At 31.1% G+C, this 13,201-nt stretch overlaps 1 protein-coding gene across 1 annotated transcript in view; it reads left to right on the forward strand.

Moving 5' to 3' along the window:
• LOC148279901 (protein SCAI) overlaps positions 1-13,201 on the forward strand; it is an 84,012-nt gene that overhangs the window by 44,938 nt on the left and 25,873 nt on the right. Inside the window, exon 5 of the mRNA XM_088229235.1 lies at positions 5,402-5,593. Coding sequence (XP_088085361.1) covers positions 5,402-5,593 — 192 coding nt within the window. The remainder of the gene's footprint in view (positions 1-5,401; positions 5,594-13,201) is intronic.

Consider the following 13,201-nt stretch of genomic DNA (forward strand, 5'->3'; position numbering starts at 1 on the left):
CAACAAAGCCAACGAGAAATATTGATCTGATACCTAATATGTGGTTTTTCACTGTAATATTCACCGTCCCTAAACTGGCGCTTGAAGCGTAAGACTGATAGATATTTTTTTCGATAATTCAAATAGACGCTGACACGCTGCTGTTGGAGATATATCATAAGGGCTGGTATTCTGAACGGAAGTGCGAGCGAAGAGATCGCTTCGTTAACGTGTATTTAGTACGTAAATACGCGTTATTTCGTATGTAAATACACGAGATAAAAGTGTTTTCTACGGGCGCGAGAGCGGGTCAGAATAGCACCGCAGGTAATCCCAGGGAATGATGAGAACTCTTATATTTGTATATTTTAGGCTGCATATACATTTTTTTAAAAAAATAAATTTATTGCATGAATAAGTTAGCATATTTAATACCAGGGAATCTATATAAAACTAGTGGATTGGGAAATGAATACGGAGCGTCCTCTGGTTAGGATAGTCTCCATCTAACATGGCATAGGTATACATATATTTTTTCTTTGGTAACTATTTTCTTTAATATTTTTTAAGAATACCTGAAACAATGCATTTACATAATCAGTACCAGTCGTTATTTTTTTTTCTATAAAATACATCGCAAAATATGTCAGATTCACTCACCAAACCTGTCATCTTCCTTTAATTTGTTCCCTTCAATATCTGTTACATAATTCCGTTTTCACGTTTTGCTACCACTATTTTTAACCATATTACTACTACTACTACCATCACCCCATTCCCCCGTAGGTGGATGCAGAGAGGATGATGGACCACCCCACACGTCTATCCTAGCATACATTCCTAGCTTCTTCCACATGCATACTTTTTATCATACATGTCCTTCGGATATGTCTGCTTTTGACATGACCAGACTTGAGATTTTGATTAATCCGATCATGCCACATCTTGATCGTTCACATCCTACGTTACCATTTATTCTCGCCATGTATATCTGTTTTAGCATTCTTTTGTTATCCATTATTTCTACATGAGCAGACCATCTTAGTGACCTTTTCTTAATTTCATCAATTACATCTATCGCAGATTTGCTCTTCCGCCTGATTTCATAATTTGTAACCCTGTCATACATTCATTTCCTGTACATTAGTTTAATTTCATTTCGTATTTCGACCGAATTCACCCTGTTTTCGCCCTTCCTCTGCCAACTCCGAATTTCACTTCCAAACACGAGTGTTGGGACTAAAACCTCATTATGCACTGTCGGTCTACCTTCAAATGACATATTTTTATCAGCAATTACTGTGCTTAGGGTGCAAGTTTGTTGCCCGCATTCACTCTCCTTTTGAAAACCCGTGTTTTTTATTACGACTTTTAAAATTATTTTGTTTCTATGCTACATTTTTTAAATAAATTTTTTAAATATTTTTTTATCAAATCCGCAAGGACACCTACACACGATTGAACGAAGATATGCAAAAAGTAGCCAGTCCACGATTGAAAAAAAATAGGTATTGGTTTTATCGGATGCCGTATTCTATGGTTCTGCTAAAAACATCCAAGCAGCTTTTATTTAAAAAAATGTATTTATCACCTTCTGAAAATAGTGTTATCACAAAAACAACATTTCTTAATTTGCAGAAACACTCCACAGCACTAGAAAAATCTTACGGTATAGATGCTGATGGGAAGATTAATGCCTCCAGAAATTAAGTTCTTTAAATAAATTAAATTGAAATTGGAAGTACTTTAATTGTATAAATTCATAGATTGTAAAAAATACCTGTAATAAAAAAAATGTTTTAAAACAGAATGTCACCTCATATATCCAAAGTTTGAATGCGGTATCATTAAATATTAGATCTGGCGGTTTTCTGCAAAATACATATTTTAGGTTGTGTGGTCAGACAGACTTTAGAAAATCACCAAAATTCCTTTAACACATAATTACATTATTTTAAAGCAATTATAACAAATGAATAAAGCAATTCTTTAAAATTAAGTACCCTAATTGATAAATTATTTTAAAAAATAGGTTCTGTATTATTAAAATCGTTTTACAGAACATTGCATTTTAGTAGAAGAGTGTTTCTGTATACTTTTTTTCGGAAGTTCTAACGGAAACGGAACATTCTGTGCAATTTAAATTGACTCATAATTTGTCATATTTAACAAGTACTGAATGACAGTTCTACACAGTGCTGCCATTTTATCTATTTTAGCCAATATTACAGAACTTAATTTTCCGTACAATTGAGAATTTTTTAAAAATAGGATTTAAAAATCTAATTATATCTAAAAAATTACATTATTATTTTCAATAATTTGTTTTTTTTTGCCACAGCAAAGCGTGGTCGGGTTCAGCTAGTATAAAATAACAAGTTCAATACATAATGACACAACATATATCATAGGTTTACTAGGGCTGGACATTTTCTACAAAATGCACATCTTAGGTTGTCAGTCAGACATTAAACATTATTAAAACTGGTCAAATACATCATTTAATTTTTTTTCGTATTATGAAAAAAATAATCTATGCATTATTTATCATTTGTCAAAGTAAAAATTATTCCAACTGTAGTGCAGATGCACTCTTTTCACAAAAGTTCTATTATCTTAGTTTCACTTTTCTGTGGCTGGCTGCTTTCTGCATAACTACGTTCAATTGTTCTTTTTTAGTATACTTTTTTTACGTGGTACTGCGTGGAATGTATTCTCCGTCTAAAAAGATGTCCCGGTTTACTTGTGTATACTTTTGAAAAAATAAATTATGTTCAAAATGGATGTTACTTGCGATGAGAAATGAATATTGTACGACAGTAAGGAAATATAAGTTTAAAAAAAATATAAAAAAGTAATAAAGGCCTATGAAATACTGTCGCGTTAATTTTTTTTTTCTTATTATACTAATAATAAGAAAAAAAAAATACTAAGCATAAAAAAAAATACTTTAAATTTATTAATACGTCACGATTCATGTTTATTTGTTCGTGGCCGTTGAAATTTGTGTTGAACAATATCACGAATCTTGCGTCACAACAACCAAAGCCAAACACGTCGCGTTTTTCTACGAACGTATTTTTATTGCATTTCTTTATTACATTTATGTATAAAAATATTTTTCCATAATATCCATATTGATTTTGAAAATACAATTAATTATTCTTGATCCATTTTATATATTTTTATCGGTTTTCTTAGTTTGTGATATTTCCCTATTGTAAGCGTTTATCGTGGCGGCAGGCAGGGCCAGTGATCAGATAAAGGGGCTCCGCCTCCAGTCAAACAATGCCAACAACGAAAGATCTCCCGAAATAAGCTCATGTTGACGGGAAGGTGGTCCTCTACCGGCGTTATTCTCTACAACTAAGGGAATCTTTAATGAATACCATTTGATTCATTGGAAAATATTGATAGCGATAGTATAGACCGAAAAAACCTATGTGATAATGATGATTGTTATATATAACAACAACAACAAACCTTCACGTCGTTTCCCCGTAAGCGTAGGCAGAGAGGATAGAACGCAACATCACTCTATCTTTGCATACAAATCTCGCTTCCTCTACATCCATACATCTTCTCTTGCACGCGTGCCGATTATTCCGACTTTTGACATGTCCATCTTCCAGTATTTGTTTGATTTGGTCATGCCATGTCTTTCTCGGTCTTCCTCTATTTCTGTATCCATCAACATTCGCATTGTAAATATTCTTAGCCGTTCTTTCGCTGTCCATTCGTTCTACATGTCCAATCCAGTGCAGAGATCCTTTCTTCATTTTATTATATTCATATATTATATTTCAAAGTGCTTTTTTGTATATTCTGTTTTGTTTTTGTTTGTATTATTATTATCTTCGGTGAAAGAAAGTTAAAGTTTGCTGAATAAAATTTCTTAATAAATATAAAAAAATGATAAAACCTTACATAAAACAAAAGCATGGTACAAATAACTTGCAACTATAAAAATAATAATATTTGGCTCTAAAGACCAAGCGTCTCCCTTTCAGTTAGGCTCATACTATTTTTTTAATATTTCTTTTATCAAAAATTAAATAACTTTATTCATTTTCAATTTCAATTTCAAATCGGGTTGTGGTCCTGTGGATAGTGCCTCGGACTCACGGACCAAAAGCCCGTGGTTCGAATCCCACTCTACCCCAACTTGATTCCCATATTCTAATAGTGAGTTATTTACAAGTTTTTCTTAAAAAAAAAAAATGATACACTACGACTTTTATTTAATTAAAGTCTTTCACTGTGAGTTCGGCAAATGAGAGAAAATAATCTTTCGTTATTTATTTTATGCAACTGGTGGGAATCGAACTCGTGACGCCGATTTCACGGTTAGCTGTCTAACCAACTGTGCCTGTCAAATAAGTACGAATACTTTGTTAAAGCACCGAAAAATTTAAATCCAGCAAATTTCAGACCAACTTAATTAATACAATAAGAATCAATTAATTTGTCATTGCAAAGGGAACTAAATAAATTATGGACAATAAATTATTAGTCAAACTTGCCCTGTGTCATTGAGAAGTTAATAAAGCGAACCAAGTCACTGTTTATTTATTCAATAGTTCTCAGTATGGACTCTATTTGGTTGTTTAATTAAGGGTTGATGTTAAAGTAACTGTAAGGAGTCGAATCAATCTTCATTATTTCAATTACGTACCTATGCACGTTCAGAATGAAATGAATTTTTGATCTGAGTTGTTCTTCGAGTTTTCAAAAGAGCCTTTTAATAGGCACAAGTCATTGTTTTTGAAAAGGTTGAGTAATTTGTAAAGAATGAACACGAACTTTTATTTACTTAATCATTTACTTATGTAGAACAGACGGTTAATATATTTATTTATGTATTGCATAATTTAATACAATTCCCCTATTACACTACACATAATATGTCATCAATTTTCTTTATCCTTAATCCTTTACCTTTTATTATCCACAACCAAAGACTATAATTGATTTTAATTTGTTGCAACAGAAAGGGAAAACATTTTTGAGAAGGAAATATGGGAGTCTAGGCATTTACAGGGTTTATGACAGGAATTATCTTCTCAAAAATGTTTTTTCTCTCTGTTGCAACAAATTTAAGTGTGAACAACTCCCTAGGGAGAGAATCCAGCCAGTCTGCAGGCATTTGGATATACTCAAAACATTATTGATTTAGACTAATATTTAAACAATTATTGCTATTATTATTATTATTTCTCGAATACGTTTTGAACCTTTGAAATTATATAAATAACGTCTTTAGTTTATAGGGTTGGAATAAATTGCGAAAATTCGTCAAAAAGCCCGCCAATGTACAAATATGTACAAGAAGTTAAACAAATAAAAACAATAAATGCATGTACATGTACCTACATATGAAAAACCAAAATACCCATCCTAATATAACAAATGTTTTTTCCAGGGTACCCAGTGGAAAATGGTGACCGGCCAAGTAAGAGAGACAACCCTCATAAATACCTGCTGTACAAACCTACCCTGAGTCAAGTCCTAGTGTTCTTGGCTAGTGGATTTAAAGAGCTTCCATTGAATGGGGCACTTTTGCTCTATATATCTGCCGATGGCTGCTTTTCGACTACAAAGCACCCTGAAGACAGTAAGTACCCACAAACAATGATTCATTTTAGGTGCTTAACTTCAAAAGGTTTTTATAAGTAAACTCCTCATGTTTTCACTTTAATATTTATTACATGTATAATGTATATTTTGATAGATTAATTGCTTAATTAATCAATCAGAGAAGTTCGGGAAAAACAAAATTTACGACTACTATGCAGTTTTACGTACACGAAATTTTAAATTTTATATAATTTTCTGCTGACATAATTTCCAAATGCCGCAAAAAACTTTTAAAGAATTCTATTTAAATATTGTCTAAGATCTTTTAATGTTCTACTAATGAAGCAGACATTTTTTCCATGAAACTAATTGCAAGGCATCTTTTAATAAAATTCAGGCACGGGCAGCAATGCAAGATTTTTGGTAAGCATTTAAATAATCACTTTCTCACTATCTTTACATTTTTTAATATCTGACTGATGAACTATTTATCTTTATATGTATAATTTTTCTATACGCGTGATGTCACTGATCTACTTCTAAACGACATAACCGATTTGCGTGCGGTTTTCAGCGAAATGTAGAGCTTTGCGCTGCGCGTGCTCGTTGACAAAAAGAGTTAGGAGCATAAATCTTTTTTTCATCGACCAACCAGGGTTGCGTTTGACGAGAATGCATATATTTACAAAAAAAAATGGAAGGATGTTGTTTTTTTTGTTTCAAAAAAGTTTGTGTTTGAATGTTTACAAACAACACTAGCTTTTTATAAATTCCAATCAGATTATTTCCTTACATTCCTTATAATTTATTCCCATTTATTTGTTTTTACTGGATTTTTAATAATACTAAAAAAATATTGACTGACATTCAATATTTAATAAAAAAAATAGCATTTATAAATAAAGTGCACGTTTGTTGCTAAGAAGAGCTGAGTTTGACCTTTGCAAAAATAATTATATGCTTGAAAATTAATTATTTTATGTTTTGGAATTCAACCATAAACAAGTACCGAGGTGCCTACTTAAATTTAATATTTGAATATTAATAATTTTTAATTTCGGAATTCAATCATAAACAAGTACCTAAGTACCCACTTATTAATTAAAAGTTTTTTTTATAAAATATATTGAATTAGACGTTCTGTTTATGTAAATAAATAACGTACCTTATTGGTCTACAGCCTTATCATATTGAAGAGGATAAGTAATTTCATTGCAAAAGAAACAAGATGGAATTACAAAAACAATCAAAGGTGCATAACGTTTTCACCTATCTAAGTTTCAATGCTGCAGAACTGCGTTCATTTGGTATTTTTAGTTATATATAATTAAATATTTTCCACTAAGTCTAAAGACATTTAGGTGGGACACGATTTTTTAGGACAGGTTTATTATACACACTTTTATATTTTATACGTTTATTTATTACCTTTTAACGGTCACTATAAAGTATTACGCAAGTATTTTTTCAGTTCTTTTTTTTTCATTTGTAGACTTTCCATGTTAATAGTGGTGTGCGGAAGATCATCGAACAACATCAGAACTAATAGAATGTTCGTTCTCCGAAGTAATTTGTACTTCGGGGTTAGTTAATTATCATAGTTAATAGTTAGGTGTAAACTAAACCTGCTCTAAAATATGTATCTCACCGAAAAGTCCTTAGACTTAGTGGATAATAAAGTTTTAGTTAATTCCCTTAGTCTTTAACCTAGGGCTGTTAGTGTAATGTTGCCAAGCATTACGGTAAAACAATATCAATAGGACAGTTTTAACAAAAAAAATATTTTACGTGCGAATAAATGCTTTTCATAGATTAGTAATTATTTCAATTTACGATCACAAACTCATTCAAAACGTGTTTAGCGTTGGGCAATAGGGATTTGTTTTAACCCTTGTTTACAAATAGTGAACTGCAGCTTAAGAAAACGTGTGGAATCCCTTTAAAATGAATTCAAACATTATTGTCCAATAAACGGCGACCGACGCCGACGCCGACGCTCACCTCACGCAGGGGTTCACGTATTACAACGAAAGCTCCCAACCCTTTTGCGGAACTGTTTACAAAGGACAGTTCTTAACTTTCGCAAGTAAACTTTTTCTAAATTTAGTAATGGTCCCTGTGTCCAGGCAGACGAAGCATATAGTTATGTGTGTGAAATAGAACCAGAACCTTGGACAAGTGTTTTCGACTCGATGGCTGTTCTCAGGAAAAAATATCTGAAAAGGGAAATTTAGTGGAAATAAGTCTGCCTCGTATTGTAGTATATGGCGCGTTCACCTACCAATCTTGATTCGTTTCCTGACTGGGTGAACTTCAAATATTGTGGTTCTACACTGCAGTAATTTATTGTTCCTGGACTGGAACTTGAAGTATTAGACTGATCATCTTATCTCCGTCTAACAAAAACGTTCCACATACGCTGCAGTTGGAATTTAAATTTAGTGCCCTTTGTACCACTGTGTGGGGATAGGGAGATGATGATGATAATGAAATAGAATATTGATTTGAAATTTTTCATTGTAGTTCTCCTTGTTGTCAATCTGTTAGTAATGAAACACTGTTTTCACCATTTTCTAAATTAATTGAATGACAAAGATGAATACAGCTTATTTCATGTTGAGATGCGTTACTATGCCCCTTCGGATCCTAAGCCGGAAAAAATAAAACGAAAAACAAATAAGATCTAAATTTGTTGCAACACAGAGGAAAAACATTTTTGAGAAGTGAATTTAGAAGTCTCGGCATTGACCTGTCATTGGCTGGTTTAAGTGGCCATTTTGCACACGGTACAATTCACCATTCTGCTTATGTTAAGACATCCACATTTCTTTAACTCTCCCATAGGTAGGTTGCGCACGGATCGATGAGTGGATCAAGCCAAATAGGTCAAATGTGTGCACTGTTTATGATTTTTTTTTTCTATTGGTCTATTTAAATTGGTTATGTTTTTTATGAATATTTTATTTTTTTATTGTTTATAATGTTAGTTATAATAATGTTAATTAGATTAATTACGTTTTTTTAAAATTGTTATTATTATGTTAACTTTGTTGAATAGCTAATCTAAGGCATGTTTCACATTTTGAAAAATGTTTCCCCCGGCACGGGACACCCCAGTGAGGGAACATTATTATGTATAAAAAAAAAGAATACAAACAATGTAAAAGTGTAAATAAATAAATAAATAAATATGTTGACTTTTGGAAAGAAAAAGAGGTGAAACCTTTTTCACGTGGTTAAGATTTACCCTTAGTGTGTAAAGCGACCACTTAAACCAGCCAATGACACGTCATAAACCCTGTAAAGTTCTAGACTTCCATATTTATTTCTCAAAAATGTTTTCCCTCTCTGTTGCAACAAATTTAGAACAGCCAGTCTGCAAACACTTGGACATACTCAAAACAGTTTTGAACAAATAAAATGTTTAATTAGAAATTTCATTGCTACCTAAATTTCGATTTGAAAAATGTTTTCTTAAACGGAAATACCTACATTACATTTTATGACGAAAGTACTCTAAAATACCTTATAAAACATGACTAAAGTAATGGTTTGGAATTGAACACATTTCCAATCATGTTTTATCGTGTCGCCGTATACACCTATTCCCGCTTATTAGTTGGCATTTTACTATAAACGCCCGTAATCACCACGTATAGCCGCGAATAAACGTATTCAGTGGGTAAATGATATCATATTTGTGAAGTCAGCCATCATAATACCGCTCCCCCATAAGTACACTGTTGTATGTCTGAATATGACATTTTGCAGAAGAGCAAAACCAAACTTCCTGAAATTTATAATAAATTTATAATGCCTAGTATTTTTTGTGGTATTTGCTCATTTGACTGTTGAATTATGAGAAGAATTCTGTAGCATCATACTACTGCAGTGTTCTTCTCCTTATATTACTCAAATAATTTCAAAGAGTACTGAAGCTTGTGGAATCTCTCACCCAAAATATCATCTGGAAGTTCAAGTACATTTATTACTCACAACAGCCAAATTTAGACTAACAACAATGTACTTTAAAGTATAGTAAAGTAAAGTAAAGTATTTAAATACACGCGGAAAGTTTAAAACGGAAATCTTTTATAAATCGGAACGCCTTCAAAATATTTTATTTTTTTAAACTTGGGCGAATGCTTCATATTTGCTAAGTAACTTATTGCCCGTTTCATAAATATTGTGTTTTAAGTAGAAGAGTTCAAATGCCTAAGACTTACGATTGAATATGCAACGCCAGCTACGATTCCTGGAGAGATCGCTTCGAAAAAAAATATTCTATTACAAGTGTGTTTTTCCTTGTGATTTACTACTAAAAATTGGCATGTTTTTCTGTTGCGGTGTAAAAGATACTTTCAGTCAGCAACCTACAGTTTTATCGATGAGTTTGACCCATATCGCAGTCAATCAATCTTTTTAAAATTCAAACATGATACCAAGTAGAAAATGCCAAGAGAGTCTAGCACATATTTAATTTCATTATATCGATCTTTTAACGACGCGACAGTTAGAATTCAGAACATCAGGTCTCATACTAAACTTGTGAAAGAGTTGTCGACAAGTCTTGTATTTACGTTAATATTTTAGTACCATAATAACGCAGCAGTACTGTCACATTTCGTCGTTCCTTTCTCTAATAAAGCAACAGCTTAATAATTGCATACTACTTTACGTAAATCTCATTAATACTATTCACATTTTGAAACCTTGTTTCCAACTCAAAACGGATTAGAGTAATTAGTTTGATATATATATATATATTGTCAGATAGATAAACGTTTATAAAGAGGTAATGTGTACCTTAGTCTGATATTTAAATATTAAAATCAAACGCTTATTTGAGTCTACCAAAAATCGTTTATTTTATTTTTAAACACAAAAACAAAACAATCGGGCAATTGTTTCGTCTTATTAAGGCATTTTCAAACCAATGTGAAGATTAAATGGACGGAATGTCCTTATGTAGCTTTTTGATTTCAGGTACTCAAGTAATAATTTTATAAGGGTTAAAATAATAATATAAAGGTAAGTCAGAATATGCCCTAGTCTGAACAAGGCTACTTACTGACATCTTTAAACACTCTAATAATTACAATCCTATCATCTAATCATCAATATTTCTTTAACCCTTCAATCTTTTGATTTTTATATCGTTCACTATCTCTGTTAAAAAACATGTTTATCTTATGGGGTTAAATCCAGTATTTGAATACATACATATGTAGATTTAGACATATCGCTAGCCTAAAGCAGCACTCCGCAAATTTCCGATTTTTGAGGTATTACTTTTTATTTGCTTTTAAATCTGGAAGTAGGACCCACATGACCATATTTTTATGTTGGCTCTAATAATAATATTAGTAAAATTATATTTATTTTTATATTATATTTATTTAAAAGAAAAATATATTTATTGTCTTAAAACGGGGAAGCAGGCAGTTTAGGTAGTTTAGTACTTAAAAATTTATAAAAATTAAAATAGATGTACGTAGATCGATAAATTGATTTCAAGTTTTACTGGCAATGAAATAGAATTTCGATATTGGTTATTTATTTTAGAAATTTGAAATAAGGTACACGTAAACATATTCTTATGTGTGTTCTAATAATAAAACTGTACAGACGTGTATCTCATTTAGAAATAATTTTATATGTATTATATTTTAACTTTATGTTTTAAAAACTGTAAAATTTAATACAAATATTTTATTAAGGTATGTGATATTTGTGATAAAAAAAACTTAAAAAAACATTCTTTACTGCCTTAGAACGGGAAAGCCAAAATGCAAAAAAAAAACATGCAGATTTGTTAATAAACTGAATAATCATATATTTTAAAATAATAAAATATAAATTATGTGTAAAACATAGTATTTATAATAAAATTTAAATAATTTAATTCAGTCAGACCCTTTGCACACCTCAAAGTCCGATTAAATCAAATTCTCATCCATAAAGACAACCAAAATTTTAATGTTTTTACGTCACACAACGTTCGCGACTTAGAAAAACTGATAAAATCTTAATTCCAAAATTTAGTAAAATTAGCACAACATTACTACACTGACAGAAATATATTTTTCTTTAATGAAATGAACCAAAGAAATAAAAAGTGCAGTCAGAAGTACAAAATGTTTTAAAAAGAATCGAAAAGTTATATTTATAATTCTTTTTTGTGTAGAACTGATTGAAATCACCGTTTATTTAAAAATAATAATTTAAATGTTATACTACACATATTATTAATAAAAATAAAATAAACAAACCACTGTAAGACATCACTCACCATTATTTACAGAAGAATTGTTTTTTCTTTTACGTAATGGGAAATGTTAATATAAATATATGTATTAAATTGATACTAAAAAAAAGGATTTAGTAGAAATATTGCAAACGTATATATTTATTTTTTGATAAACTTTTAAAAAAATCTTACAAAATAAAAATGCATATAATACTAATAGGATTAAAAAAAACAGATTTAAGTATTTATTTTGGTTTTTTTAACTCTTAGCGATCGTATTGCGTTAAGTATGATATCCAGATAATTACATGTCAGAATTTATATTTATTTCCTTTGTACGTATAAAACATGTGATGTAATACGAAAATATTTACACCTTTTGAAGGTATTATTACCTTATGGTTTTCTTAATTGGTTTCGTATTCGTGCAGATAATTATTATGATGTTCCTACCACTTTGTTCAGTTTGTTGGACACATATTCAAATATTCATCCTTGATCGTAGTTTTGTATAGGGTACCCCCTAATTTTAATTTTAATGTCGATTATCGTTCGATGTGATGTAAGTAGTGTTGCTAGCCCTACCGATTTTTCGGTAGATCTACCGATTTCGGAGAAATCTACCGATATATTGAATTCGATTGAATTTCTACCGATTATTAAACATTTCCTCATAGAAAAAAATATCAATAAAGAAATGGTTTTATTTTTTAAATTTGATCATGAGAATCTATCGACGTCTACCGATATTTTTTTCAGAATGTACCGTTTTTTGCCTGAAGAGGTTGGCAACGCTGTATGTAGGTGTTAATTAGTGAAATTATAGCATTAATTTAACACCGTTACAAAATAATACTATCGTGCCAAACTAATGACATGTGTATCACTGTAATTAGTATAGAAACCCCAGTTTGAATTTTCTATATCCGTTCTGTTCGTATGTACATGAATTTCAAAACGGATTGTAGTCCCGTGGCTAGTGTCGCGGATTAACGGATTAGAGGTCCGAGGTTCGACCCTCATTCTACCCTTACTTGATTCCCATTTTCCGATAGTAAGTTATAAAATTCATAAGAATTTGTCAAGAGAGGTAACATTATACATGATCGATATATTTGTAGTTATTTCAATTATATTTTATAGCGCTTATAATAGTTATCATAATTTCTTGCCTTCCTAAAAAAAGCCAAAAGGAGCGCGTTTTGCGTTATAGCCACACAATCTAATTTTTCTCTAATTTTTTTGCCTCCTCTTTCACAGTAGTAGCCGCTCGATTGTGGAATAATCTACCCACTAATGTTAGAGACGCCCCTTCTTTATTTACATTTAAGTCGAGATTGAAATGTCACTATCTAAATATTTAAATTGTTCCTTTATCCTTCTTCTTTCCTTCCC

Source organism: Micrasema longulum, unplaced genomic scaffold, assembly GCF_059751315.1.
Source record: "Micrasema longulum isolate JH-2025_06_02 unplaced genomic scaffold, ASM5975131v1 h1tg000647l, whole genome shotgun sequence".
In the NCBI taxonomy this organism is placed as follows: domain Eukaryota; kingdom Metazoa; phylum Arthropoda; class Insecta; order Trichoptera; family Brachycentridae; genus Micrasema; species Micrasema longulum.